Source organism: Aspergillus versicolor, assembly GCF_001890125.1.
Source record: "Aspergillus versicolor CBS 583.65 unplaced genomic scaffold ASPVEscaffold_4, whole genome shotgun sequence".
NCBI classification, from domain to species: domain Eukaryota; kingdom Fungi; phylum Ascomycota; class Eurotiomycetes; order Eurotiales; family Aspergillaceae; genus Aspergillus; species Aspergillus versicolor.
In genome coordinates, this window is record NW_024467527.1 from 1,284,583 (window position 1) to 1,312,278 (window position 27,696).

Sequence of the window (27,696 nt, forward strand, 5' to 3'; positions counted from 1 at the left end):
AATGGGTATCATATAAAGGGAAAATTCGGTGATACAAGGCTGCCAGAACCAAAAAATAACCCAGCCGAATAAATGTTGCAACAGAAACCCATAATTTATACAGGGCGATATTACGCCGAAACCGAACGCCAGGCCAGACCGAACTAGGAAACAAAGACCTAGATATAAACGCAGAAAATATTTGGCACATTCATGGCTGGAATTTCAGTCGGAAATGCCGCCCTCGGCCCTCTTCGCGGACTTTGTATAAGAATCGTGCAATGGCTTCTTGTTCCACAAGACCGGCGCTGTTGAAGTGTTTGCGGACGGCCGTGGCGAGCTGGTTCTTGCCTACTCGGTCTTGACCAATGATATGGTTCAAGGCATCCTTTCCATCGAGCGAGCTGGGTTTCTTCGATGGATTGCGAGGGGGGCTTCCGCCGCTGCCATTGGGACGGCTGCGGTTATGGTGCTGGCTCCTCGAGGACCCATTCATCTGGTTCGAGCTATGTGCACGCTGGGCTGCAATGGCTGTTGGTGATCGGAGGCCGATTCCTCGCGAGAGCAGGTTATGTGCGTATTCGGTGGAGTGTGCGCTAGGACAGGGCAATTTGTAGGCGTGTCGGTACGAGTGGAGGAATTCGAGAGGCATGTCTGGCCACGGAATCTAGAAGGTAGGATAAATTATTAGCATGGAAATGACTACTCAGGACGCATCGAGACAATAATATTAAGGAAAGGAGGTCAGATGTTTATGGAAGGTGAGATTTTCGGTCTGTCTAACAACGTACTCTTGGGAGGTTGTCCAGCTGCTCTCCTTGTGTAGCGGGGGCACTGGTAACATTGGTAGAGGCTTTAGCCTCTCGAGAGACAGATGTCGCTGCGACACCATTAACGGTTTTCCTTGCTTTCGATGTTGCTGCCTTGAGCTCCTTTGTCGTCGTGCTGGAAGCTTCGGACCGTGAGTCGTCCTGAACAGCGGTGTTCCGTTGGCGCGGGGGCGCCATGACGAGAGGAGAAGTTTTCGAAGGCTCAGTGGAGAGGGGGACGAGAAAATTCGAACCCGTCGCAGGCCCGAAAAAGTAAGGAAGAGTCGATTGAAAGCAGCAACTACAATTGAAGCACAGGGTAAGCGAATGTGGCTTTCATGGCCGTTGAGAGCCTGGATGAGGAACTTTTTTGGCTTTGGCCCCGAGCATTTCTAGGCGGCAAGACGCGGCAGAATTCCATGGCGCGACATCATCGTCGTCGCCAAATGCGGTAATATGACGAAAGCCGCATTCCGCCAGATAAGAGCCGCTTCGCTCCATCGTTCTCCCCTCTTGTACGATTAGGGGGTCACGCATCATGAACCAGGCTGCGCGTGGTCTAGAGTGTGATATTGGGACAGAAGGCATCCGGCTGGCCCATCATCGTATGTACGTATAGATATTGGAGACGATAGGTAAGGTCGGGGATATGGCTCAGGAACCAACAGATGACTTATCCTATAGAGTGTGGAGTAAAAACTTATGCTGACAGCTGGGCAGTTGAGAAGTCTCCCAACCTCACGCCTCGACTTGGAATATACAGATTTTAAAAAGTCAAGAGAGACAATCAAGACAAGCTTTCGTGCTTCAAGTCCTGGTATAATCACGCGTGTGTGAAAGTGATTGTCTCTGAATCCGAAGAATCTTGCTTGCATCCGGGGAGTCGTCTCATCTCCTCGGAATCAAGAGCCGTCACGCCATTTGAAGATCTGGATGGAGCCAACTGAATTTTTCTGTTCACCGCTATCTTCGATGAGAATATCCACAGGACCCATCTCAAAGTCAAGACAGGTTTCTGAGGTTTCAGCCTCGGAGGAAAGTCTTCGTCAGCGCGACGAGACCATCTTTCACTGCTGGGGCCCGCCTTCATGAGCCATATTCGAGTCGGGAGGCGACAATGAAGATTTTTTGCAGATACCGAGGTTCTACCGCTCTACGGGACCATGCACTTGTGTATGGTTACACAGCTTGCTTAAAACAGTAATCCGACTGTAAACAATCAATGCTAGGAATAATCACAAGCAAACGATCAGGGGTTGAGAGCTATCGGCTCTCGAGACTCCTCGCCGTCTCCCTCCTGGCCTTGCTGGGTGCTGAGTCCTCAGTTACGAGCAAATGGTGATACGTAGCAACAATAAACACCGGCTCAATTTCCCTCTCCAGTCGTGCTCAGACCACAACCACGGGATTCGGGATAGAGTCGGCAGAGATGGGCGAGACTTCGGGACGGCAATGCCGAGGGAAATTCTGGCCGGGCCCGCGGGCTTTCAGCCCTCAAGGAGCAAGTCGTGGAGAGCGCCTGGCAGGCTGGGGCCTTGGGCGGACATTGTCCGGAAAGAAAACCCGCTGGCAATTCGCCCCCGGCCCTTCACCGAGGCACACTTTGGGAGTGCGAAATAGGAGGCTTTTGGGGAAGGGCTTGGATAAGCAGGCTTGTCCCCCTCCGCAATCACACCACTGAGCTTGAGAGGTCGCATCACGCCCCCTGCCAGCCCTGACTCCGACATTCTCCCGATATTTCCCGAATCTAATGCCTCCGGAGTCTGAATCCAAGAGTCGAGATGCCCATGGATCCAGTAGTCCCTGTTGACTTTCGGATTGACTCTCGGTCAGAGTTTACTCCCGTCGAGAACGGGGAATTGACGCAATAGATTTCAGTTTCCAGCCCTAGCACATGTGCCTTTGCAAAATATTAGCTCGTGCAATTGTTGTTCAGCCGGCAAGGTGATGGACTGTGATCCAGACCCCATCGGCGGGAGATTGGCATCTCGAAACGCGGCCACGTACGCCACTAAGGCAGGACCATGTCTCGACTTCCGGGCAAGCTAACTTAGCTAATAGATGCACATTTTTAGCATTGACGCCATACTGTAATAGCCCTTTCAGTCTTGCCTCTTGAAGCTAAAGCTACACAAATCTGGACAATTTGCCTTGTCGCCCCACAGCTACATCCCATTTCCCCCTAAAAAACCAAAGTAGTCGATGTATCAACAATGCGTCATCCCTAGCGCCAGGGATAGGAGGGAACAATTGAGGGAAAAGCGAAAATATGATTACACAGAAGCTCGAGCCGCGGATGAATGTGATTGACGTAGTTATTGTGGCGTTCTCGCAAGCATGGCTATGTGCGGAGTATTCCTGGGGAAGGAAGGATATTTCCCCGTCGTCGAAATCCTGCCGTCGATAAGAACTCAGAGCATGTGAAAGAGCTGTTGCATCACGACTATCACAAGCTTTCGTTCACGATCTAGACTACTCGACCAAAAGGTCCAAGTTCTCAAGAGTGCAGGACAGTCCCGTACAGCCGAATTGGCCTTTTGAACGGATTCAGGGGCCATCGACAGTGGCCGCTCCGCTCTATCCAACCCCGTGTGATTGCCAGGCTATCTCGTTCGTTGACAGTTGTTGCGAGCTCCTCACCACCCCAGTTATGGAGTGGAGAGTGCATACAGACTAGTACCTCGCTAACGACAACTAATCTCGAGCTTCAGCAGGGACAGCAAAAGCCGTATGATTGAGATTCTCCATCGTCCATTATTTTCTCCATCCGCCGGAGATGGTTTCCTTGGGGTAGTCGATCAGCTCCCCCCAGTCCCCATATCCGCGGAGAAGACTTCTCCAAAGGAAAAGCAAACGTAAAAAAATTGAAATTGCGGACAATGTTTTCCCGGCTTGACAAAGGCCGACGAGCGGCGACGACCCATTATCCGCGCGTCGGATACACTCCGGGGGGGAGGCCGTCAGCCACAGTCTATAGCCGGATATGTGGCGATATGGTTCGCTTTCTCGGACCAACAGCCCGCGAACAAGGCTTTCGAGAGACGACGTGTCATCAACTCAGCAGCGGCAAGAAATGCGACCTCAGTAAGACACAAGACGCCAAGTCTGTATCATTGGCTCCGCCTCTCCTGACTGATACCATTTTACCCGGGGGTTGAGGATGCTGGGGCAAATTCTCTTCGCATCGCTCGAGTCTTAGTCAACCTGCGCGAGTTTGCGCGCATATGGCCCCCCAGACCAGGGGTCTATCTCGCGGAATTCTCGGAGTCGGAAGCCGTTTCGTTTCAAAGGTCCTTTTGGTCGCCGATGATCAGCCTATTCATGCAGCCATTATATGACAGGGGTTAGTTTGAACTTTTGCAACCCTGTTCGTTCAGGTCCAGAACACCCTTCCCCTCCCTTCTAGATCATTCACTGGCACCGGGGTTCTGGACAGGTAATCAGAAGCTGAGTCTGTGGTATATTATCGAAGAACAGTCCGGGGGCTGTGAAGCCAGGGCGCTGGGGCAGGGAAGTATTCAATTCCGCCAATCGCTCCTACCCCACAGTGTCAGCTCAACGAAAATACTATTGTAAGAATTGATAACACAATGGAGAGGAGATTACGTCGGCATGGGGAAAATTAACCGGCACCATCAACAGAGGGACACCGTCTGACCGTCACCCCATATTCCTAGATAGAATCAATCAATCCTCAATCCGGAACATTCGTTGGCCCCGCATAACTCCAGAGCTGATAAGCCCAGCTGGGGAACGGGTTTCCCTTTACGACACTGTGATATCAGCATGAGACAAGGATTCGCAGTATTATTGGGCCAAAGCTCCCCCATCCCGTTCCAGAAGTTTGTGGATCCTCCGATCGCTCGTCGCCGGTTGGTCTTGGTATTTCTTGGTTCCTTGTGTTGTGGGGGGAAAGAAGATTTTCACCAGGGCCTTTTCTGCCATTTCTCGGAGTGCGTGTGCCCAGTGCTTGTGGGCGTGGCCATTGCGCGTGCAACACTGGGCGGGCGGTAAAATACCGTACTGAAGTATTGTAACATTGGCTGAGCGCAGGCCGAGCTTCTGGGCAGTGTTCGATTACCTTATCTTTTAGATAACTGCGTTTTCGGCGGGCGAGCTTTGTTCATGCCATTGCAACATGGCATGGTGTCAGATAAGGCGGCCGGGCCCCAGCGACATATCCCACCCTGTCAACCCCATTAACCCTGCCACCCTGCCAAACCCTGTGCATTGTCCGCAAGTTTCGGATTGGGATAGAGCCAGTGCATGATGGAACGATTGGTTCGTGTCAGGAAAGTCGAAACATTGCGCCATCGCTGTCTGCCTATCTCCAACCTAGTGCGGCAGTCAGCTCAGCAGTTGGGGTGATCTTCCCCGGATTCTGCCCCCACTATTATTCCTTAGCCGCCGAGTCCGGCAGGGTTGGATGTGACAGTCGTCTTTTTTTTTTTTGGAGGAGTTGACTTTCAGCTTCCATCCCATTCTTCGACTGCGGCAAAGACAAATCGAAATTTCCTGATAACGAGGGAACACTGTGCTCGGGTGACCTCCTGGGTTACCTCGCTACCCAGCCAGTCAAACGACTTCCTGGGGTTGTTGATAGTAATCTTCCGTGTCGTCCGGGGATAAATAAATTAATTAAATGGGATCGTTCTGATTACAGCAAAATATTATTGGCATTACCTCATGTGAGCCGGCTTTGCACCTTAAATAACATATCAGCAGAGAGCGAGTTTCCGCGGGAGTTACGTACAACCATCGTGTACCCTGCTTCACCATTGGAGATACTACGACCGAATATGATACGTAGTCCTCTTGCCCCCTCGGGCTCCTGCTCGACGATACTACCACCTAAAAGGCAACAAAACTGCATGTACATATGTACAGTATGTCCGAAGTGTGGCCAAGGACAACCGAAAGCAGGCAATAAGCACGTTACACAGAAGGACATCAAAACGGGGCACAGATGCAAATTAAATATAGCTCCTCTTTTGGGACAGCCCAGCCAGCCAACTAGCTGGCAGCAACAACCAACCTATCTAATCTACCTTAGACTTGTCCTGGACCTCGACTCCGCGCAAGCAACCTTGGCGAACCTGCATCACATCACGGGCACCCCAGCTAGTACTGAGCCATCGACGTATTGGAGTTGGCGTTGGTATGGGTCAAGGCCATTACTACACTCGTGATGAACCAGCCCAAGACCCCCTACTGCGAGTTACTGCTACTACTGTATGTAAAGAGACAGCGATCGGGCCTCTTGGTGTAATGATCGTTGATATCGATTCTGGAGCTGCTTGGTTCGGTTTTTGAAGGAAAGATAGTGTGCCGCAACTTAATTACCTGAGTTAGTTAGTTACTCCCCACCTATTTCATAAGCAGCGGGAAACCCTCATTAAGGTTAGGTATATATCTCTGCCTCGATGATTGGGGAAATGATGGGCGTTTTCAATCGCCGAATTGGCTCGGCGATGTACGTAACCTTTTAGCCTGTTAAATATTTACCGGGGAGCCGGCTTACCACTGATGACGATGATGCCACGACTTAAAATAGGAGATATGTGTGCATACGTGTCAATGGCGACAGCATGCTTACAAGTTAATTACCTAGCGATTGGAAGTAAGCCTGGAGCGAGGGTGCAAAAATTAGCAGCAATTTAGGCACCTGATCATCTTCTGATTTGCATACTTCCCGGGAAATCCGACAACGGGTCCCGCGAGAGCTTGTTCAATAAACTTTCGAGATTGCGTGAGAAGGAGCGAAATCGGGTGTTCGCTGAGAATGAGAGCGACTTCGGATCTGCCCCATGCAGTTGTGAGGAAACTTAGGTAACAACTGTGAAGTTTGGTTGATCTCAGACGGCGAAGATCACATCATGATGCCAGCGTGACAGTGAAGAAATTTCAATCGATTGAGTAATTGGGGCCGAATGCGAGTGAGGGATGCGCACCATCCCCGCAATTGATTTGCGGCGGGTTTTCATGCAGCTCCAGTGCGGTTCTGTGCACTGTGGAGGAACTCGCGCCGGTTTTCCGGGTCGGATTTCAAACACCAGGACAGAACTGCGTGGAGAAGCAATTCGATGGCTCGATTCCCGTTGTCTAAGCGATTGCAGAGGAACTCACAATCCTCATGGAGATGGTCTCCCAAGAGGCAATTGGAAAGCGAGATTCACTTGGTGGGGTTAAATTTCTCCACGGAAAAACGGCTCTAATGTGAACCACTCGATCTTTAGTCGATCACCGAGTGCAAGTGCGGAGAAGCATGGGGATTGCTCTCGTCGGGCTTTGAAGCTTCATCCTTACTATTAGCGCTGTGACCTGGGCTGAGTTGCAGAGACTACGTACTCGAGTAGTACCCCGTGCCTGGGTTAGGTACCTGATAGGTATAGGCGCTCTCAACCTGCCTGGCATTGCCGTCCCGGATGACAACTGACAGTGCGCTGTGTTACCTGCGCACGCAATGTGCCAATTGAACGGCATAGGCGGGCGCCCAGCCTCTCTCACAAGCCCCAGATGTTGCGAGATTCATCATAATGGCGGGGGAATGCGGTTCTGCCGCTGAATTCATGGATCGAAAGATCTATATCCTCATTTGGGCGACTGTGGGGAGATCCCCAAAATTTCCCAATTCAAATCGGATCCGACTGAGAGAGAGCTCTCGCTTGTTTGCTTGACTCAGCTTGTTCGCAGAAGTTCGTCGCAGCTCGGCTTGGTTGGTGGTGTTTCAGCTACCAAGTACCACGTTGCAGAGCTTCTGTGGTAATGGGCTTGTCGTACACACCCTGGAGGAGTCGAGATGTTCTCGACGAGTTTACCGGAAACCAATTGGAGAGAGCGAGGAACCCCAGTGGTAAGGTGCGTAATCTCTTTACCTGGGGACGGAAATAGGCCCCGATGATTTGTCATCGCCTCGAGCACAAGGAACAGAAATCTTGGAGAGATAAAGTCGATGTGGGCGGCGCAAACCGACCATTCAATTGACGTGATCGGAGCCCGTGGCTTCCCAGGCCCAACTCCTCCCAAATACTACAAGAATCCGTACCAAGTTCCAAGTTCCAGTGCGAGATCGGTGATCACTCAATTTCAAGGCGAAAATCGCAACTTCCGAAGTGATCAGGTTTATCAGATCCAGCACAAAATGACATCCCCACAATACGAACTAGTTGTGGTTAGTAAAATTCGGCAAAATGCGGGAAATACAGCCCGCGTAAGCAGGATTCTGCCCTTGACTGCGAGAATTCCTCGGATCTCGAGCACCCAGGAATCTGTCAGCGCTAGTCGAGTTGGACACTGCCTTGTGTGCCGCTATCCGACCATCGGTACCTGCGTGAGTCGCCAGTCGTGACTCCATAACTGCGGTCCAGCAACCAGTGTGAGGGAACTTGGGGCTGTGAATGCGGGGTGGCGACCGTCTCTGCCAAGAGCTTGATTGCTGGCACTTTTGGCCGTCCTTCGGCAGTCGGCCCGGCATCTGGCAGGAAGACTCGTCGTTTTGCATGTTTCGTTAGCTGTTTACAACGGAGGCAGAAAAGAAATGAAGGACTCTGTGGCCTGTGATGCAGAGTCGACGTATGCGACTGCGGAGGGGTTGCAGGAACTTCGGGGCCGCGCTGGTCGCGACTCGTGTCCTCGCTCCTCAGCTGTGGCTTGCTGCCCGGCTGTCTCGTGAGGCGTATCTTTCCTGCGCCTCGGGGGTGATGCTTCTTGGGCCGCGTCACGATATCTCCGTATTTGCAGGCTGCCGCGGCCAGCGCCTCGACCCTGGTGAAGGATAACGGGGATGAAGCAGATGGTCTCCAGACCCTATCAAGGCTTGAATGCGACACCTGCTGATCATGCGATTTCACCCTATCAGTTCGCGGGGAGTCGCCCGAGACTGCCAAATCTAGTGGAGAATGCCATCCCTTCTCTCGCCTTGGATAGCTCGATTTTTAGGCCTTAATAGCCTGAGATAGGAGATGCCGATTTTTTTGGTCGTTTGAGCCTTGATGTCGCACGCACGATCGACCAGCAGGAAGGGTCCGAACACAGGCAAGCCGTCCGGGAACAGTCAGGACCAAGTTTTCCGTGCCTCAACAAGCCTGTCTGTGCCGTAATAAGATTAGGTTATATGTTTACTCTAGATGATCGTCCTGTTTTTCGCAGAGTTCCAGCTGGTACCATGATCTTACCGCCAGATTCGCAATTCTGGCCGGTGTTGATTGATGAGATGGACCCCTCGGGGTTATTTATGATCGGCCACTAGAAAGAGCAGCTGAGACGGCTTGCATGCTGTCCGGGCGCTTGGATCCTGTAACTAGCTATCGCTGGCTGTTGAATAATACTTGAAATCCAGGTTAATTAAACGAAACTTGCAATTTTGCCCTCTCCCTTGCGTTGCCCGTGAGTTCTTTTAGGTAAACCGCACCAGGAGCTTTGAGGGGGAGATCTTCAGGTTGGCGGCTGGCTGAACTTGCAAGTTCCCCGGAATCCGAATGCGGCGCGTCATTTGCCTTGCTGGGTATACTTACGCGCGCCTGGTTACATTTCCGTTTCTTGTGCCTTGAGAGAACGTACTCTGCGACTTTGCCAGCATGCCAAACGCCAGCAAGAAAGCGGGACGTGGAGCTCAACGCCGAGAGCGGAGGCCAATTTCCGAATGGGGCCCCCCTTGCGATCCCCAAGGTCCTCCTTCTCTCCTTTTGGGGCGTGCGGTCTGCGCACTGTGGCCTGAAGGTCGAACGTCGGCACAGACCTTGATGAAACGGTGCAGCTCAACCCCCGTCTGTGCCTTGAATACTGCAGCTGTATTGACAGGGCTGGAACTTAAAAAAGGCCGATAATTATGCGGTTGGATAAGCAGACTCGAGATCCCTAATTTGGATGATCGTGAATAATCATATGAGTTCCAGGACTAGTACAGTGTATACTCCTAACTCGTATACTCTGTCCACTCCGCGCAGTACGGGCCTGTGACAGCCGGGATCCTCCACGGCTGTTTGCCGAGCAAGCGCCGAGTTTTCAGCGCCACCGACGTCCCAGTTGTCAGGCAGGTGCCAGACCGCATTCTTTGCCGCCATTGTCCAAGAAAAAATGAATAATACCCAAAGAAGAGGATCCACGGTTACCTTTGAAGACCACCCGGAGCCTGTCTGCCTGTGACTCATGAGGCTGATGCAATCCTTGTGTCTCCTCCGTATTGGGCTCCCTCCCCCGCAATCCGCATGCCTCCCGGGATATTATCGTGGCTGCCAATTCACCCTCCGCATGATGAGTGATGAGGTATTGGATCTCGTCATCGTATGACTTTTTGTGTCGGCGCATCGCCCAGTCTGGTCAACGTTGCCTCAGGGTTCCCATTGGGCTTGCGTGCCCGCCCTGCTGGGTTTTCTTCGGTTTGTCAACCAACCATCGGCGGTGGATCGACAAGTCTCGATTAGGCTGGCTCCGAATCCTATCAATCGACGCATTCCCCGTGGTGCCCCAGATAAGCTGGGGAAGGAAAGTAGGGCGGATTTCCGAGTCGAGCTGTAAGAGTCTGTAACCTTGTAAATAAATTCTGCAACAGGAAGGATCACGTAAGAGAGGGCCGAGTCGCAAATCACCAGCATGCCACACCTACGATCTCCCGACTCCGGCGACTATCACAAGCTCCCCCGTCTTGGGCTGCCTCCTGGTGGGGGGAAGGGGACCATGTTGAGCAGATCGTATCATGCGTGCAGGAGTGACCATTATTGCATCCCATTCTATCCCTCAGGGCAACCATCAGGACAGTCAGAGTGATGCCTCAGATGATGGAAGATTCACCATCACATGGCTCATCGCCCGTGTTCATCCTGCAACATGGCCAGGCTATCGCGTAATCCCCAGGCCTGCTGGCAGTTCCATCCAGATTGCTTCTGACTCGAACAATCAGGGACGAGCCCTTGGCCACCGCCTTTGTCGGTGATCCCATTTCCAGGATTGTGTGATCTTCCGCGATAGCCGGCTTGTATGGCTCTGTAACGCGTGTACCACCCTGACAGTACGCACACGCACTCCAGCTCCAGCTCTCTCAGCCACCTTAGCAGTCACTTCCGTCCTCGAGCTGTAATTGAGCAGGTTACTAGACAAGAGGTTGACATCACCAGTGAGACATGCTTTCAATTGCGCTCGCAGAGAGTATTGTTCCACAAATACCACTTGAAGTGTTTATTATACCAAATACGTACTGCGACGCCCTGAGATAAGAGTGGAAAGATGCTTACCCCCACTTCAACCGGGCCGGGTCAATCTCCAAGCAAAGCAGGCGATCTGGTTTGAGCACGTTCTTTTTTTATTCTTCCTTTTTGCCCTTTTTTCTCTCCGCCCCCCTCTTTCCTATTATTATTTGGTAATTTTTCGTCCTTTTTTTTTTTTTTTTTACACTTTTTGCCCCAATATCTTCATCCCCACACAAAGTACCATAACTCTTTTGAATTTTTTTCTTTTCTTTTTTCCTTTTTTCTTTTTTTTTTTTCCTTTCCCTCCTTGCTCCGATCCGATAACCCCCTCTGTCAACCTCTTCTCCCCTCCCCCGAGCTCCCGTTTCATTCTTCTTCGCCCCTCCATTCCGGCGCTCATTCTTATATTCTCCTTCCCCCAGATTGTTCTCCAGATTTTTCCTCTCTCTTCCTTCTTTCGATCCTTGCCCTCGACCACGCATACTCGCATACTTCGACATTGCCAACCCAACGCCCCGTCCCTCGACTCGGGCTACTTCCCTTCTTCGGCACTTTCTCAATCTTGACGTCCACGCTCCCTTGATAAAAGGAAGGTCTTCTCCCAGCACCTGCTGTGAATCACCTTTTGCCCGACCGTCCAGCTGTCGCTCGCAAGATAACACAAACACGGTTTTCGTCATCCTTGCCGATTTCCGATATCATCTTTGTCAAAGACCGGCCTAGGGCATCTTAGTGTGGTGATCGTCTGTCGCCGAGCTAACCCTCCCTGGTCGCAAGAATCCTCCTCGCCTCGGCTTCTCGCCAACCGCGCCAACAGTCCCTTTTCGAGAACCCCTGCTCTTCTCGGAGCTCCAGAAGGACGAGCTTCACATGCCACAGCAGGCCTCTTCGGTGGATTTTTCTAATCTACTGAATCCCCAGAACAACACATCCACCACTGTGGACTCTTCCAACAGCCCTCCTACCCAGCCGAGTACGCAGTCTACAATGGCGACCGGCACAAGCTTACTACCCCCCATGATGAAGGGTGGCCGTCCTGCCGCAGAGGAACCTCGCCAGGATCTCCCCCGTCCGTACAAATGCCCACTATGTGAACGTGCTTTCCACCGTCTGGAACACCAGACGAGACACATCCGCACGCATACTGGAGAAAAGCCCCATGCTTGCCAGTTCCCCGGTTGCTCAAAGCGCTTCAGCCGCTCTGATGAGCTCACTCGCCACTCGCGAATCCATAACAATCCAAACTCAAGAAGAGGCAACAAGGCGCAGCACCTGGCTGCGGCGGCGGCCGCTGCTGCTGCCACTCATGATGGCACCGGAATGCCCAACAATGCTGGATCGATGATGCCTCCTCCCAGCAAACCGATCACTAGGTCTGCTCCGGTCTCCCAGGTTGGGTCTCCGGACGTTTCTCCCCCGCATTCGTTCAGCAACTATGCTCAACACATGCGCTCCAATCTGAGCCCCTACTCTCGCAACAATGATCGCGCAATCTCGGGAATGGACATCAATCTCCTTGCTACTGCCGCATCCCAAGTTGAGCGTGATGAAAGTTTCGGATTCCGCTCCGGTCAGCGCAACCACATGTTTGGTGGTCGCCACCCCACCAGAGGTGGACTGCCCTCTCTTTCGGCCTATGCACTTGGCCAGAGCATGAGCCGCTCGCACTCGCACGAGGAGGAGGACTCCTACGGATCACATCGCGTCAAGCGTTCAAGACCCAACTCGCCCAACTCTACTGCTCCTTCCTCCCCTACCTTTTCCCATGACTCACTCTCCCCCACGCCCGACCACACGCCGTTGGCTACACCCGCCCATTCACCACGGTTGAAGCCTCTGAATGCAAACGAGTTGCACTTGCCTTCGATTCGTCACTTGTCGATTCACCACACCCCGGCGCTCGCCCCAATGGAACCCCAGGCCGATGGCCCAAATTACTACAACCCCAACCAGGCTCAGGTTGGACCAAGCATCAGTGACATCATGTCTCGACCTGAAGGTGCCCAGCGCAAACTTCCTATACCGCAGGTTCCTAAAATGGCAGTTCAGGATCTGTTAAATAACAGCGGATTCTCTTCTGTCTCTTCGTCGACGGCCAACTCAGTCGCCGGTGGTGACTTGGCCGATCGGTTCTAATTGTGCGACCGGATCGCTAAATAATTTCGCTCTCAAAAAAAAACTTCGTTTTCTTCATGCGCGCTACGAAAGATATAGACCACTGTGCATTTCTTGTTTTCTTCAAGGGCATCGTCGGTGTCATGGACTGAGGTTGCTTTGATTTTTTTTCTTCTTTTTTTTTCCCCCTTGTTTGATTACACTATTTTGCGAAGGCGTTGCCCATATAGACGGATGGAGTATCCCTTTTGTTCCACAAACTTCTGTTTCTTACGCTTTTCAATTCTCTTCTCTATACCTTATACTTTATATGATACTTTTGAGAACCTCTCCAATCGGAACATGCTCTTCAGCTGTTTACTATGTTTTGTTGAGGTTAATCCTCATAATACAAATACAAACCACAAATATACTACTATCACCCAGAGGTCTCCCTGAACAGTGTAGCGTCCAAACTTTACCCATACTTTACATGACATCAATACTATCAAAACACTCATCAAAAGCTTACTAATTAAAAGTTCAACTTTTTCCCCAAAATGTCGTCAACATGATTACAACTTTGTGTATTCAAGTTCGAGATTTGGAGTAAAACACCTAGTCCCCACATGATAAGTATTTCTTTCAATGCAAGATCGCGGGGAGGCACGGAGTATTATTTACCCCTTGCTAATAAATCTACCGTATAATGTTTCATCTTCTATATGAGGTCATTTGTTCTACGGCCCATCTACCCGGGGAAATCATCCATAGTTTCCAGCTTAACTAGTTAGCATCGAGAGGACCGGGCCTTGAGTATTCGCCTACTACCAAACCATAGCGAGTGGGTATTTCAAAGGTCAAAAAGAACGAACGTTGTCATTCATACAGTTGGGTATAAGCAAGCGCCTTTGCACCTGTGCGGGCGCATTGATCAGAAGGCAAGGTTCGGAATGTCTGCCGGGTAACACATGGCAGACTTGGTCAGTCGGGCGGTCATTAATAGGATAGAATGAAGGAGTATGTCTATGTACAATGTATGTATGCATGTAATGTCGTGTAGGTAGTTCAATTCGATTCCAACCAACACACCAACACACCAACCAAACACCATCCGCCCGTGCATCCATCTATGTCTCCCCAGTCCGATATCGGGTCATTTTTCAAGAATGGGAATAAGAACAGGACGCGATGGTGTTCGGAAATATACACGGAGGAAGGAAACCTGCTTCAGATTCGAAAGAGAGAGGGAGGGGTAAGGGCGAAAACAGAAAAAAGGCAGGGGATATAGAGAGAATAATAATCTGCTGGAAAGGATGAAATGAGGACAAAAGAAGAGAGAAATGCAACCTCCGAACCCAAGACACCGTAGCCGTGACCGTGACCGTGACCGTGACAATGACTTATGAGAAGACCCGTACACATGAATCTGCACTTCCTGTTGCAATGACACATCTGAACGAAGGTTTGGCGGCAGCATCCTTTTTGGGTGCGCCGTCTGGTTTGTCGGCAGCAGGGTCGGGGTTGTCACTGCCGTTAGTGATGGGTGCCCATCGAATACAACTGACGAAGTGCCCGTGGGCGTTATCGATTGTCTTGACCAGTCTTCCCTCCTGGGAGAGGTCCCAGCATCTTATCGTTTTGTCGTCGGCAACACTGAAAAGATATTTCCCACCAGGGTGGAACAGCAGGCCTCGCACCCAGTTGTCGTGGCCAACTAAAGTCTTAATCAGTCTTCCCCTCGCTTCCCAGAGCTTGATGGTTTTATCTCTGGCCCCTGTGGCGATGAACTCGCAGGAACTAGTCGCAGGAGGCGGTTTCTTTAGCCCAGCTAACGTAGCTAGATGTTCGTAACTTGCTGGAGGCGCAAAAACACAGCACTCAATAAAGTTCTCGTGGCCTAATAATGCGGCTTTCGGTTCGGCCGACGAAACCTCCCACACCGTTATTGCCTGATCTCGACCACCGGACACTAGCCACTTCCCGTCAAAGGAAGGTGCCACATCCAGAATCCAGGATTCGGTCGAGGACTTTATCACCTTCACGCAGAACCCCGTGAGTACATCCCATATCCGCAGCGTTCCATCTCGACTGGCGGACACAAGGTGGTTTTCGTTCGTTGTTAGAAAGCGCACCGCTGAAACTGAGTGGTCATGACCAGATAACGTTCTGATGTTGGCGTAGTCCTTGCTTGGATCCCATAGTTTGATTGTAAGGTCGCTAGAACAGGAGGCCAACAGTGTGTTTCCTTTTTGTCCACCATAATCAAGACCCGAGACGCTTCTTATATGTCCCTTCAGAGTCCGCTCTAGCTCTCCAAGCTCCCAATCCCAGACTTTGATTGTACAATCTTCGGAGCCGGAAGCGAGTGATGTGAATACCGGGTGAAACGCGACACACGTGATGCCACTTCGGTGAGATTCAAATGTATGTGATGGCGACGGTTTAGGGAGCCAATTGACCGGGTCTTGATTCTTTGAGCGGGCTGCTGAAGGTGTGGCATCAAGCTCGGCTTGAAGACTGCTGACTTTGTTCTCTAAATCGGTTATCTGTATTGCCAGTCAACAATCGCGTTTCTCAATGTATGTGACCAATGCGTCAAGATTTACCTTTCTCTGCAATCTAGCGATTCCGGTCCATTTTTTTTCTAATAGCCCCTCGTATCTCTTGCGTGTTCCTTCATCAAAACTGTCGCCAACTTGAAGTTCTTCGCGTACCGTTTCGGAGCTCTGGGATGCGTTTATTGCAGCAAGGTATGCGACCATAGCCTTGTGCCTAGTTGTGCATGTTCAGTAAGAGACCAATCGCCATAGAAGCCAGAGCCACTCACAGTTCTCCCGCTTGCCCAGCTGTCAATATTTGGCTCATGGCGGTTGTGTGTACAGAAATTGGGAGGGGGTTCGATATAAAGTGGGCAGCTGTTTACTGGCAGCGGAGGCCGCACAAAGTCACGGGATCGAACAACTAGACCTGCAGTGTTCGTAATATGCAATGAAAAGAATCATCAAGACATGCGAATGGGTATAGAAGGCAACTGGGGGTTGAAGCCAGACCACAGCAAACGCCGCGGAGAGCCCCTCAAGATCGAGCGGTACCAGGTCACGTGGGGTAAATACGGCAGCAAGCTCACCGCCTTGGGTATCACTATCCACACATTGCGTTGAGTCTCTACAGGCAGTTCGCTATAGGTGAGTTTATTATAGTTTAATTTCTATTCTCGCTGCTGTCAAAGCACGTTTCAAAATCGGGGATTTCCGCAACCGCGATTCATGATTAATTGTCCCTAATTCGAGAATCAGCCCTAAGTCACGCCTTCCCCTCATTTGCTCATTTCATCTCGCATTTGGCATCGGGCTTCATCCAGTGGTATTCACTCCGACTCTTCCACCCTTTATCCGACTTTCAACCGCTTCTTCCCCGCCCACGGCCTGCTCATACTGGATGCTCTCCAAATCCAACCATGGCCGTTGACTCGCTCGATCTCATCTCGGCCCTCGTAGTTGATGCAGTCGTTCGCTTCGATTAGGCATGTCTGCTAAACAAACCTATCTCGGCATCGGAATAAGAAAAAGCAAAAAAAAACGGACGGACCAAGAAGGTCGCGCATATCTGCTTGCTTTGCGGCCAACGCCATCAGTGTCAAGAGAGGTAATGAGCTGGCCCTCCCTCCGCATCACTCCATCGGCATGTTTCCCTTCATTTTCCAGAGAAGCTGCCCCGCAAGGCTAGGCACTGGATAATGGTGTCGCAACCATGTCGGAGCCGCCTCACCGTTCAGAGACTAAGAATGTGAAAGCAGGATCGCTTGACCACGCTTCCAAACCCATATCGCGCCTCGGTACACCCCGTTGAGTGTTTCTGACATTAGCCTAGACCACCGCGCTCGAACCGGTCGTCCAAACTTAAATAACATGGAGCAAGACTGGAGCGCGAGAGCTTGCTGCGCAAACGCGCAGGGCATGACTCCTAGAACCAAACGAAGGCCAGATTCAACTGCAGCTGTGCCATCCTTGTCAACCGATAGTGCTTCCTCAGGCTCAACGCCATCGAGTTTGTCGTTGCACACTATGTGGGCATCGGGAATTATCGGCAGTGGTATCTTGGAAGAAGATGACACTGGGGCACTCGTCATACCCCCGGGCCATGCCCTTCAACGGCATATCCATTCTGCCTCACCACCGTCATCTCCTATCTCCGGCCAACAACAGTTATATATCTGCCTCTTTCATATTCTCGATTGCCACGATACTTTTTACGACTCCGAGCAATGGAAAACGCATGTTTTGAGTCACTTTCGTACGTATGAGCCGCCAGAAATTGCTCGATGCCCGCTGTGTCCTGCGGAGCGGTTCAACAGCACACCTCATCAAAGGGCCTGGGATCTTTTGCTCGAGCATGTTGATGTAGCCCACTATCAACAGGGTCAGTCACTGGCAGGAAGTCGGCCCGATTTTGAATTAATGCGATACCTTTATAACTTGAGAGTGATCAGCGTCGACCAGTTCAAGGTGATGCAGCTCGCTCCCCCACCGTCCAGTCCTGGATACCACCGGCGGCAGGAGCCAGTCCGTGCGAGTGTCGGCTCATCCGATGAGCCATATTGTGTTCCATATAGCCGGCGGCGAGAGGATAGAATGCGAGAGCAACGGCGAGGTGTTAATGTACCGTAAGCAGGTATGCTCACAGGTCGGTGCTCCTGCTGCTAGGCATATTCTGTCAGCATTCTATAACCTATTATCCCCGGTATGGTGTGATTTATTCTGCAAAACCATGCAGACGCAGAGACTTGCTCTGTCTTTTGATGACTTGAATGAAACGAAACCTTGTTGCCTGGGCAGCCTGGGCAGCTTCCACGGCTTGTATGATTTAGCGGAATTTTTGCCTTTTTATGTTCATGATTTGATGTCTGTATTATGATGGGGATTATCAGCCAGTATGGCAAGGAGCAAAGGAAGGGCCATGATGTTGTCAGCTCAGACCATCCCTAGATACCGTGACTTCAAAACTCGGTGAAGACGGGGAATCCGGGACGCATCTCATTACCCCACAACATTCGTATTTGTTCGCCCTCGATCAGATCGATCCGGGCCCAGTGCGGTGGACTGGTGGGTATATTACCTGTGGCTGGACAGTGCTCAACCTTGCATTGAGCTGCGCCTGAGCGTTGAACTGGATGTGAGGCATCAAATTCGAGTACGATGCGAAATGTGACGTCGACATAGTAGCTTGGAATGGGTCGGAAATGCCGCCTTTTGACGAAAATGATTCACTCAAATCAGATTCTTCTCTTAATTTTCAAAGATCTGTTGTTTTCTAAGTATTTGGGATCCAGTCTAGAAGAATAGCATCGAGAGGGGCCAAGTATATAGTTTGGATCATCTCTATGTGTTGGTACAACGTTCTCGGATTTCATGACCAGTATGTCCCGCATTCAATAAATAATATTGAGTACCTACTCAATATCCCAATGTAAACTGAGACTAATAAATCTACAAACTCGTAATTGTGTATCCAGCCATCTGCTCTGTACATTCAGCCTTAGGGTGATGGTGACCCCAGACAAACAGGACAAACATACTCGCTCCACATCCGATGTTGGAAAAGGCGTTCCAATCCAGCAGCTCTGGAATTACGGTTATTGCTACCACTTCACGACGGGCTCTTGAGATTTTAGCCGGGTATTTCTAAAAGCAGTGCTGTCAAAATAGTTCCTTCCATATTTTTGTGCAAGTGATAACTTATCACTCGGACCCTCCCCCGTCGCCCGCCTGGCTTCCCCTCCTCCTTTCATCCCCGCGCTTCAAATTCAAGTCGCAGCGACACCGACACAATGGAACGATTAACGATAAACGACCCTCCTGCCGCCGGTCAGCCCGGAAATCCACCCCAGGGGAATCCTCCACAGGGTAATCTGGGCCCAATGACACATGGACCGCCGCAGCTACCGCCACAGATGTTCACGACGGCAGCGCAATTATTAGACTTAACGGATAGTGCGTTTTTATCTCTCCTTTGATGCGCATATCCAAAGCTGACACCGTGACAGAGAAGTTAGTTTTGGTCTTACGAGATGGGCGAAAGTTAATTGGAGTTTTGAGGACATGGGACCAGTTTGGTATGGACAACTCGATGCGCGCAGTCAATCGCTCGACAGAACCAGCGTCGGTTAACAGTTGACCTTCTTTTCGTAACTTTACAGCGAACCTTGTCCTACAAGAAACGATAGAGCGCATGTATGCGGGAAACCTATACACGGATATCCCCCGGGGAGTGTTCCTGGTTCGAGGCGAGAACGTGTTGCTGTTGGGCGAAATTGTATGATCATTCGTGTCTTGGGGCTTGGCAGCGGTGGGAATTGTTATGCTAACTCTTCTTTTTGATCTGTAGGATCTTGACAGGGAAGACGACGTCCCCCCGAATCTTATCAAGGCACCATTCAAGGAGGTCTATGAGTTGAAGCAAAAGGAAGACAACCAACGAAAATCCCACGACAAGAAGCGAAATAATAAGCTACAAGGCCTAGGATTCGAGGCCGAACACAGCGGGGAGATCCTTTTCTAGGTCAAGTGTAGACACTACGTCCGAATGGTTGCTTTTTCTCTCCGCCGACTGGTTGTTGTCTACTCGTGCGGTTCGCCCTGAACTTTGCCTGTGAAAGGGTATTGTTCTCAAGCGTCTGAGAGAACTCGATTGCTTGAGGCTAAAGGATACAGGGCCGCTGTGAATAGTCAGGTTTAGTCTCTGACTTCTCTCGATGCGGTACCTTTGGCGGACATGGGTATTCTGAACCGCATCTACGACTGCGACATCAAGGACGATATGGTTTATGGTGCCCGTTGAGCGGGAATAATAAGGAACACAGTCTGCGTGGATATGGCCCGTGGATAGAGATTAAAAGAATGCGCGATGACCTGATGCCAATACGTGACTCGGTTTGTCTAGTATTGGCCTGAGTCTAGGAACTGGCGGTGATGCAGAGATTGATGCCTTGATGCCTAGCCATGACAGTGAGATAAACGAATAACTACGCTCAGTCATTACCACCTGTTTTATATCGGTCCAGTGTAGTCTCGAGAGTATAAATGATCTAGATAGTCAATATTATTTGGGAGGGACTGGGTATCACCCCCCGTTAATCGCTGGGGTGGTTATCGTTCAGCGACTGTTCCCTTTATCGATACCGCCGCCAAGAAGTTCTGTACCTTTTTTTTTCAACCACAAAAAAGTCTCCGCATTCCCGCAAACTTCTTCTCTTTTGCCTCTTTTCTAGTCCTGTCAACCCCAGGTCTCTTTGGAAACGACTTCTCACTTTGCCTGTAGGTCGATCCGTTCATCATGGCGACCCTGGCCGAGAGGCTCGAGAAGATCAAGTCCCCCAAGCTGCAGAACCAGCACCATGTGAGTTGGCCCAGTCTGCACCCGCATTTTGCCCATCTTTACACTCCTAACAACTTTTCCTAGACTGCTGTGGTTCTGTCTGCTGTGGAAGATACGCTACGGGACCAGAAAGCAGATTTTTCACCTACTGCGTATTTTGCCGCGCTTCTAGCACTTCTCTCGCAGTCGCTATCTGCCTCTCAAGGCATTGTGAATAAGGACCTAGCAACTTCAGTTGTCTACCTCCTCGACATCACGACCTCCTATGTCCCTGCTCCTATTCTCCAATCCAAATTCTCCCAGATTCTCTCCAACCTCGCGCCAGCACTATCCCTTCCAGAAGTCGAAGCCCCGCTTCTCCGTCCGTCTATCGGTTGTCTCGAGTCCGTACTCATCGCCCAGGACGCAGCGTCATGGAATCTCCCGCATACCCAGGTCGGCCCCCGGCGCGCTATTGCAGGACTTCTCAGTTTGTCTGTAGACCACCGTCCTAAAGTGCGCAAGAGAGCTCAGGATGCCTTGATCAAGGTGCTTAAGACACCCCCACCCAGCCCTTCTCTCGACCATCCGGCTGCAGATATGTGTGCCGAGACTGCGCTGCGAACCCTCGGCGATAGTATTACCGCTGCATCCAAGCAAAAGCGTGGTCGCAATGACCCTCAGGGCCGGGAGAACAGTGATCCTCTCGTTATTCATTCTTTGCAGTTGGTAAAAACGGTTGCGGTTGCGTCGGGAGGTTGGCCCAGCAAGAAGATTGAGCCTTTGTGTGAACTATTGATGAATGCATCCCGGTCCAGCAACGAATATATTACCATGGGTGCTTTTGAAGTTTTCGAGGTTATCTTCTCCAGCATGGCCAACGAGTTTACTTCGTCCAAGCTTCCACGTCTTCTTGAGGCGATTTCTGAACTGAAGCCCGCGCAAAACGACTCCCAGCTACTGCCGCCTTGGATTGCTGTGCTTTCCCGCGGTTATGATGTATCCGCCCAAATTGTACCTGAAGACACATTTGAGAAACTACCCGACCTGTTCAACATGATCTCCAGCTATCTCGCGTCTCCCTCTAGCAACATTCGAGTGTCCGCATCAGAGTGCCTTGTTTCGTTCGTCGCCAACTGTATTCCGGCCAACGTCATCCTTGAACCATCTGTCTACGACGAGAAGACCTTGGAGAAGCTTGCGAAATCCACAAAGGATCTGCTTTCAGTGAAATACCAAGCCGCGTGGATGGAAGTGTTCAATGTCTGTGCTGCCATGTTTGAGAGTTTCAAGTGGCAATCTAGCCCCTTCCTAGACGACGTCGTCCGGACCGTCGGAGAGCTGCGCAGTAACGAGGCTTTCCAGGGAAAGAAGGAGGCAGATAATGTTCTGGGTGCTGCGGTTGAGGCAATGGGTCCTGAAGCTGTTCTGGAGATCTTACCACTAAATCTAATTGAGCAGAAACCCGGCCAACCGGGTCGTGTCTGGTTCCTCCCAATTCTTCGCGACAGCGTGACCAACACGAATTTGCGCCACTTCCGCTCTGAGTTTGTCCCTCTTAGTGAAACCCTGTACCAGAGGGTTATGGAGTACACATCCGCAGAGAAGTCAGTGGAAGTGAAGATTTTCGAAACCTTAGTCCAGCAAACCTGGGCGATCCTCCCTGGATATTGCGAGCTTCCGCTTGATTTGACTGAATCGTTTGACCAAAGCTTTGCAGAGCTCCTGTCGAACATTTTGTACAAGCAGACTGACTTGCGAGTGGACATTTGCAAGGCACTTCAAAACTTGGTCGAGTCGAATCAGGCTATCTTGTCTATTGAAAGTGAGGAAGATGATTTGATTCTACAACGCAGAATCACCAAGGACGCTGCCATGCAGAACATTGCTCATTTGGCCGACTTTGCCAGCAATCTCCTGGCAGTTCTTTTCAACGTGTACAGCCAAACGTTGCCACATTACAGAGGCTACATTCTTCAGTGCATTAACGCGTATTTGAGCGTTGCACCGGAGAAGGTCAGTATTCAAAGTTTCTTCCATATATTGTTCCCGGACTAACCATGATTTAGGAACTCAATGAGACATTCGAGCGGGTGACTTCCATGCTCGAATCCTCAGTGACATCGGAGCAGGAGGCAGCCAAACAAGGAAACCAGCCTACAAATTCCGGAGACAAGATGCCACCAACCTCGCACACGCTCATCGACCTGGTCATTGCGATGTCAATCTATCTGCCTCGCTCGAGCTTCGCTACCCTCTTTTCTCTTGCCGCTGCGGTCTTGAACGGCGGCACGAGTGATCAGCAGCTGATTAAGAAGGCCTATAAGCTGATTCCTCGCTTAGCCACAACGGAGACAGGAACCGCTGCGCTAAAAGAACGGAACGCAGAGCTCCAGGGCCTCATGCTTGCTACAGCTGATAAGACCCCGGCCTCCGCCCGCAGAGACCGCATGCTCGCTATTCACGAACTTGTCACCCATCTCCCAACTTCCGATCTCCACTTCATCCCTTCAATTCTATCTGAGGTTGTGCTAGGATGCAAAGAGAGCAACGAAAAGGCCCGCACCGCTTCATTCGACATGCTTATCCATCTTGCCAAGAGGACCATCGACTCCGAGCTGAACCCGCCGGGAACCAAGATTCGGAATTCGCTGGTTCCCCATATGCCCGATGATGCTCCTGACGCCCCTGCAACCATTGAGGAATTCTTCACAATGGTCTCTGCAGGACTTGCTGGTAGCTCTCCACACATGGTTGCTGCTTCGGTTACGGCGCTCTCTCGTCTCTTCTTCGACTTCCATAAGGACATCCAACCAGCTATGCGGATTGATCTAGTCCAGACCGTGGAGCTTTTCCTTACCAGTAACAACCGAGAGATCGTGCGATCAGTACTTGGTTTCGTCAAGGTAGCTGTTGTCGTACTTCCGGACGACGCCCTTCGCCCACGTCTGAACAACCTTGTGCCGAACCTGATGGTATGGAGCAAGGAACACAAGGGTCGTCTCAAGAGCAAGGTAAAGGGTATTCTGGACCGACTGATTCGCCGATTCGGAGCTGCTCCGCTTGAAGAACTGGTTGGTGAAGCAGACCGGAAACTAGTAGTCAACATACGTAAGCTCCGTGAGCGACGCAAGAAAAAGAAGAACCAAGAAGGTGCTGAAGATGAGGAAGAGGAAGAGGCCCCTGCAGCGGCTGAGAAGAGTAGCAAATCATTCGGCAACGCGTTCGACAAGGCAGTCTACGACTCTGACTTCTCCGACTCAGACGACGACGCTAGCGAGATCAGCGTTGACGAGGAGGGCGAGACACACGTACAACAAAAGGGCCGGAAGGGCAAGAAGGCGAACAAACAGAGCGAGCAGTATATCCGCGAACTCTCCCCTGAGGGTAACCCTCTGGATCTGCTTGGATCCGACGCCCTCGCCAACATCTCCACCACGAAACCCAGCGTGCGCTTCCTCAACACAGGCCCTGGGTCTCGGCGGAAGCGCTCCGCCAAGGTCGATTCTGACGGCCGTCTTATCCTTGGCGGTGATGAGGCCGACGATATGGATATGTCGGGTGGCCTTGATGGTGATAACGCTGGCGGGAGCGGAATCAACGCTTACGTGGAAGCTGTTAGCGGACCGGACGCCATCCGCCGTGGTCAGCGCGGAAAGATTAAAATGGCTCAGTCCCAGAAGAAGAAGTCTCAGCGCGGCGACGAAATGGACGTTGACGACGACAATAGCAACGCTGGAAACCAACAATCCTCTTCATTCCGAGGACGAGGAGGCGGGAGAGGAGGCGGAAGAGGAGGCGAAAGAGGAGGTTCGGGACATGGCCCTAACCCACCCGGTCGTCGAGGCTTGGGTATGCCGAAAACCCATGGGCCTAGCGGAATTCAGAAACGAAGAAACGTCCGCGGGAAGCCCGGGCAAAGTGGGCGAGGTGGAATCCGTGTTGGACGGCGCAGATAAACCGGTGTCCACACGCTCTCCCTCCCTGTATCATCTCCATCTCGATGAATACAAGAGAAAAGAAATGAAACGACCCCAACAAAAAAGATTCAACGGCTAGAAAATTCATGAACTTGCACTTATTCATTCCCATTTATGCTTCGATTCTTTATCTATTCTCATTATTGTTGATTACGAATCCTTCCGTGTGCTTAGGTTAGATCCTTTTTCGTCCTGGGTTGGTATCTATATACCCTCTGTTCCAAGGTTTTCATCAATCATTATTATATTCAAGTCGTCGGCGTAGTTGTTACTGAGTTACTAGTATCTATAAGTGCCATTGAGATCACCCAATCGATTTAAATCATCACACGGACATAGTCTCTCTAGTTAATTACCAAGAGAACGGAAATAACCAATACGTTATGTTATCCCATATTCCCAACCCATGTCTGAGCGCCACGCAACAACCCCATCTACCATTTAAGACAACCTAATGACATTTACCACTCGGCGCCCCATTAAAAGGCAAAAAAAAGGGGGAGAGGCTGGTGGGGGAAGAAAAAAAAAGAAAAAAGTTCCAGGTTCCCACATGATCACCATACTAACAGATCCATCGTTATAGTTGCAGCCTGGATCGATATACTTTTGCACTGCATCTTTCTCTTACACAACAGGAACGATAGGTCAAAGACACTACTGTGTTTGAGTTCTGCAGGAGACAGGGCTCATCCATGATCTTCGTATAGCTTATCTCCTGGCTTTATTGCGTTGGCGTTGTTGACGCTTTGCAGGACAGGCGGTATTAGGTTTGGGGGGTTGTGATTAGGGTTTGGTTCTCAATAATAGCCGGGGCCCGAACCAAAGTACATCGCGAACATCAGTGAGTAGTTTGCTAATTCGGGTTCGTCATAGTGATTACTGATACTGAAAAGGAACTGAGTAGATAAAAGAAAATATGGCGAAGCACAAATCCAGCCCGGGTATCAATTCTTCAGAGGTGTAGACTGTTAGAGTACAAAGCTAAAAACCAAAAGCCCTTCTAATCAAGGTTCCCAGTGCCTATTCCAAGCACGATAATAATAACGAGAATATTGATGGCGTGCTTCCATATTCCGATTCGAGCAAAAAGAAAAAAAAAAAGAGAAAACCTGCGCGCCGTCGCAACCGAAACACCAACTCCGAGTCACATGTGCTAATGGAAATGGAAAGTATTGTCGCTGTTCAGGTATTGCGTGCAAAAAAANAAAAAAAAAAAAAAAAAAAAATAAAAAATTGAGGGGGCGAAGATGAAATAAAAAGCAAAATAGAAAAAAAAAATAAGTAAAAATAAAAAGTCAAGCGCGCAGTAATCGTTCCACGTATCCCAAACATTGGTATCATGCTAGCATTAAACGGTTTAAAATCGGAAAGAAGAGTCAGGCCGGAAGAGTGGAGGACAAAAAAAGAGCCGGTGGGTGAGACGTTACCGGCGCGGCGAACGAGCTTTCCCTAGCCATATCTGCCACCACTTGGTCACACCCAAGACGGCAGCCCGGCCGTCATCTTTTCGTTCTGTTCCATCGGGATTGCCAAGCATCATGGCGAAGACCCAGAAGAATGCTGCGGTCCATGCGAGAAGGAGCAGGCCGAACGACAAAAGTGATGATAGGAGAAGGACCATAATCAGACCACCGACTGAGTAGCCTTCACCGTAATCTGTGATAGATGATTCATCGCCGTCATTATATGCCGACTGCGACGGTGACGGGCGAAGTCCAATTAACCGCTCGTGGATATGCAATTGTGGTACCAATAAATCGCATAATTGCGTGCGGAACGATGTTTTCCTGAGATATGGGATGCAGGAACAAATGCGAAGAGGAGATGTGAAAAGCGTAAAGAGCAACCCAAAAATTGTATAGATGGAGGCTATAAGAGAGAAGATGGGGATGGGGAGTGACATCCGGAACTGCGGTTCGGGGATTAGTTCCGTACCCTAAATATCGATTGATAATGGACTCCAACGATTCAACTTACCAGCATCAAAACAGCATCGTGGCCGTCATTTGATATGAATTCGCCATCTTGGATCGCCCGTTTTTGAGCGCGAGCGGCACCAGGATTACGATTATCCCCCGACATATATGACGAATGATCAGTCCAACTCCTTCGGGTGTGGTCTTCCTTGCGCGCGGCTCCGTTGTTGGGGGGAGATAATATATGATTCTCCTCGAGGTATGGCTGGGACACAAGCGTCACTGGAGCCGCGGTGGGAGAGACAGGTTTCACAGACTGCTGGCGGGAATGGCGACTGGACTGAGGGTAAGAGGGATCCCATGAATCGGTGGGATATTGTCTAGAGGTAGAGGTGTGAACGGAGGCCCGTTCCGACGAGAAAATATCAACGGGCCCGTCCTGGATTGCGGCGCTATGTCGCGGCGACGCTAGCTGCGTCTCCGCAGGTATGTGAGACGTTGGAGGGGCGACAGGGTGGTTTTCACCATCGGAAAGATATGCGGTCACAATCTGGGGTTGGTCGTGATAGTAGGCGGGCGAATGAGACATATCAGGTTGCCTCATTGCGGGCAGTCGAAGTCAAGGGAGAAAGGGAGAGGGACAGTCAAGAGTTGGTGGAGCAAACAAGGGCGCAACGGAGATCTGCCCCCTCAAAAATGCGACGGAAGGGCCACGCCAGGTAGTACAAGCAGTGCACAGAGAGAGCACCCGGAAGCAGCTCACAGCATGGCTTTCAGCGTAAGGGAGAATAGTTTTCCTTTGACGATATATTCGATGACGGAGCTCCAGGCACGGCGAGCGGGCGGCGAATGAGGGGGTAAGCAAAAGCGACGACTCAGGGAGGGGGGTGGAGGAACGGAGACGGATAGGGGAGCGGGAAGGAAGAGAGGAGGGAAGGAAAAGGAGGAGACTTATAAGGCCATGAATGTCAGCCAGGAAGGTTACAGAAACCCAAGAAAAGGACGAGAAGACCAAGAGAAGAACCAAGAGGAAAAGACTGCGTCGAGGGCAACTTGCAGACCACCAAGCCGCCAAGCTCTTGGCACTTGTTTGAATGGGATCATTGACGATCTTCGCGGTCGGAGGAGGCAGGAGACAGGGAGCAGGGGCGTCAAGACGGAGCGAGATCGCAGGACGCAGGAGGGCAAGATGGAGGGTCCGCCGGCATTGTCAGAAGAATGCTGCCCGCGTCGTTGCAGCGCAGAGCGAGCCAGTTGAAGCTGCGATGGTGTCCCGTCCATGGCCTTGCCAAGAGCCTGGATCGCTCGCCATTGTGGGCAGCGTATCCCCACTGGTGTGGACTGCGTCTTGGCAATACCAGTTATTTCCGAGCTGGAA

The 27,696-nt window shown here is 50.9% G+C and overlaps 8 protein-coding genes across 8 annotated transcripts; 4 read left to right on the forward strand and 4 right to left on the reverse strand.

Moving 5' to 3' along the window:
* Positions 1 to 190: 190 nt before the first annotated feature.
* ASPVEDRAFT_130512 (histone deacetylase complex subunit SAP30 Sin3-binding domain-containing protein) lies at positions 191 to 986 on the reverse strand (the record flags this gene model as incomplete). The annotated part of the gene is made up of 2 exons (XM_040806731.1): positions 191 to 646; positions 771 to 986. 2 exons carry the CDS (start codon positions 984 to 986, stop codon positions 191 to 193), a joined length of 672 nt encoding a protein of 223 aa, XP_040667252.1.
* Positions 987 to 10,728: 9,742 nt separating this feature from the next.
* Positions 10,729 to 11,747, reverse strand: ASPVEDRAFT_638613 (uncharacterized protein). The gene has a single exon (XM_040815696.1). The coding sequence runs from the start codon at positions 11,650 to 11,652 to the stop codon at positions 11,086 to 11,088; it is 567 nt and encodes a 188-aa protein (XP_040667253.1). The 5' UTR covers positions 11,653 to 11,747; the 3' UTR covers positions 10,729 to 11,085.
* Positions 11,748 to 11,842: 95 nt separating this feature from the next.
* ASPVEDRAFT_52421 (C2H2-type zinc finger protein) lies at positions 11,843 to 13,108 on the forward strand (the record flags this gene model as incomplete). The annotated part of the gene is made up of 1 exon (XM_040814634.1): positions 11,843 to 13,108. The coding sequence occupies one exon, from the start codon at positions 11,843 to 11,845 to the stop codon at positions 13,106 to 13,108; it is 1,266 nt and encodes a 421-aa protein (XP_040667254.1).
* Positions 13,109 to 14,469: 1,361 nt separating this feature from the next.
* ASPVEDRAFT_130674 (WD40 repeat domain-containing protein) lies at positions 14,470 to 15,934 on the reverse strand (the record flags this gene model as incomplete). Its single annotated transcript, XM_040806745.1, has 3 exons — positions 14,470 to 15,615; positions 15,676 to 15,841; positions 15,897 to 15,934. The coding sequence occupies 3 exons, from the start codon at positions 15,932 to 15,934 to the stop codon at positions 14,470 to 14,472; spliced, it is 1,350 nt and encodes a 449-aa protein (XP_040667255.1).
* A 1,043-nt stretch (positions 15,935 to 16,977) lies between these two features.
* Positions 16,978 to 17,736, forward strand: ASPVEDRAFT_130915 (uncharacterized protein; the record flags this gene model as incomplete). Its single annotated transcript, XM_040806768.1, has 1 exon — positions 16,978 to 17,736. The coding sequence occupies one exon, from the start codon at positions 16,978 to 16,980 to the stop codon at positions 17,734 to 17,736; it is 759 nt and encodes a 252-aa protein (XP_040667256.1).
* A 1,160-nt stretch (positions 17,737 to 18,896) lies between these two features.
* Positions 18,897 to 19,627, forward strand: ASPVEDRAFT_83022 (U6 snRNA-associated Sm-like protein LSm1; the record flags this gene model as incomplete). Its single annotated transcript, XM_040817304.1, has 4 exons — positions 18,897 to 19,059; positions 19,113 to 19,181; positions 19,266 to 19,381; positions 19,454 to 19,627. 4 exons carry the CDS (start codon positions 18,897 to 18,899, stop codon positions 19,625 to 19,627), a joined length of 522 nt encoding a protein of 173 aa, XP_040667257.1.
* A 669-nt stretch (positions 19,628 to 20,296) lies between these two features.
* ASPVEDRAFT_167333 (mRNA-binding protein RRP12) lies at positions 20,297 to 24,784 on the forward strand. Its single transcript, XM_040808657.1, has 3 exons — positions 20,297 to 20,464; positions 20,528 to 22,438; positions 22,492 to 24,784. The coding sequence occupies exons 1-3, from the start codon at positions 20,402 to 20,404 to the stop codon at positions 24,379 to 24,381; spliced, it is 3,864 nt and encodes a 1,287-aa protein (XP_040667258.1). The 5' UTR covers positions 20,297 to 20,401; the 3' UTR covers positions 24,382 to 24,784.
* Positions 24,785 to 25,825: 1,041 nt separating this feature from the next.
* On the reverse strand, positions 25,826 to 26,907 carry ASPVEDRAFT_52426 (uncharacterized protein; the record flags this gene model as incomplete). The annotated part of the gene is made up of 2 exons (XM_040814635.1): positions 25,826 to 26,311; positions 26,380 to 26,907. 2 exons carry the CDS (start codon positions 26,905 to 26,907, stop codon positions 25,826 to 25,828), a joined length of 1,014 nt encoding a protein of 337 aa, XP_040667259.1.
* Between the last annotated feature and the right edge of the window lie 789 nt (positions 26,908 to 27,696).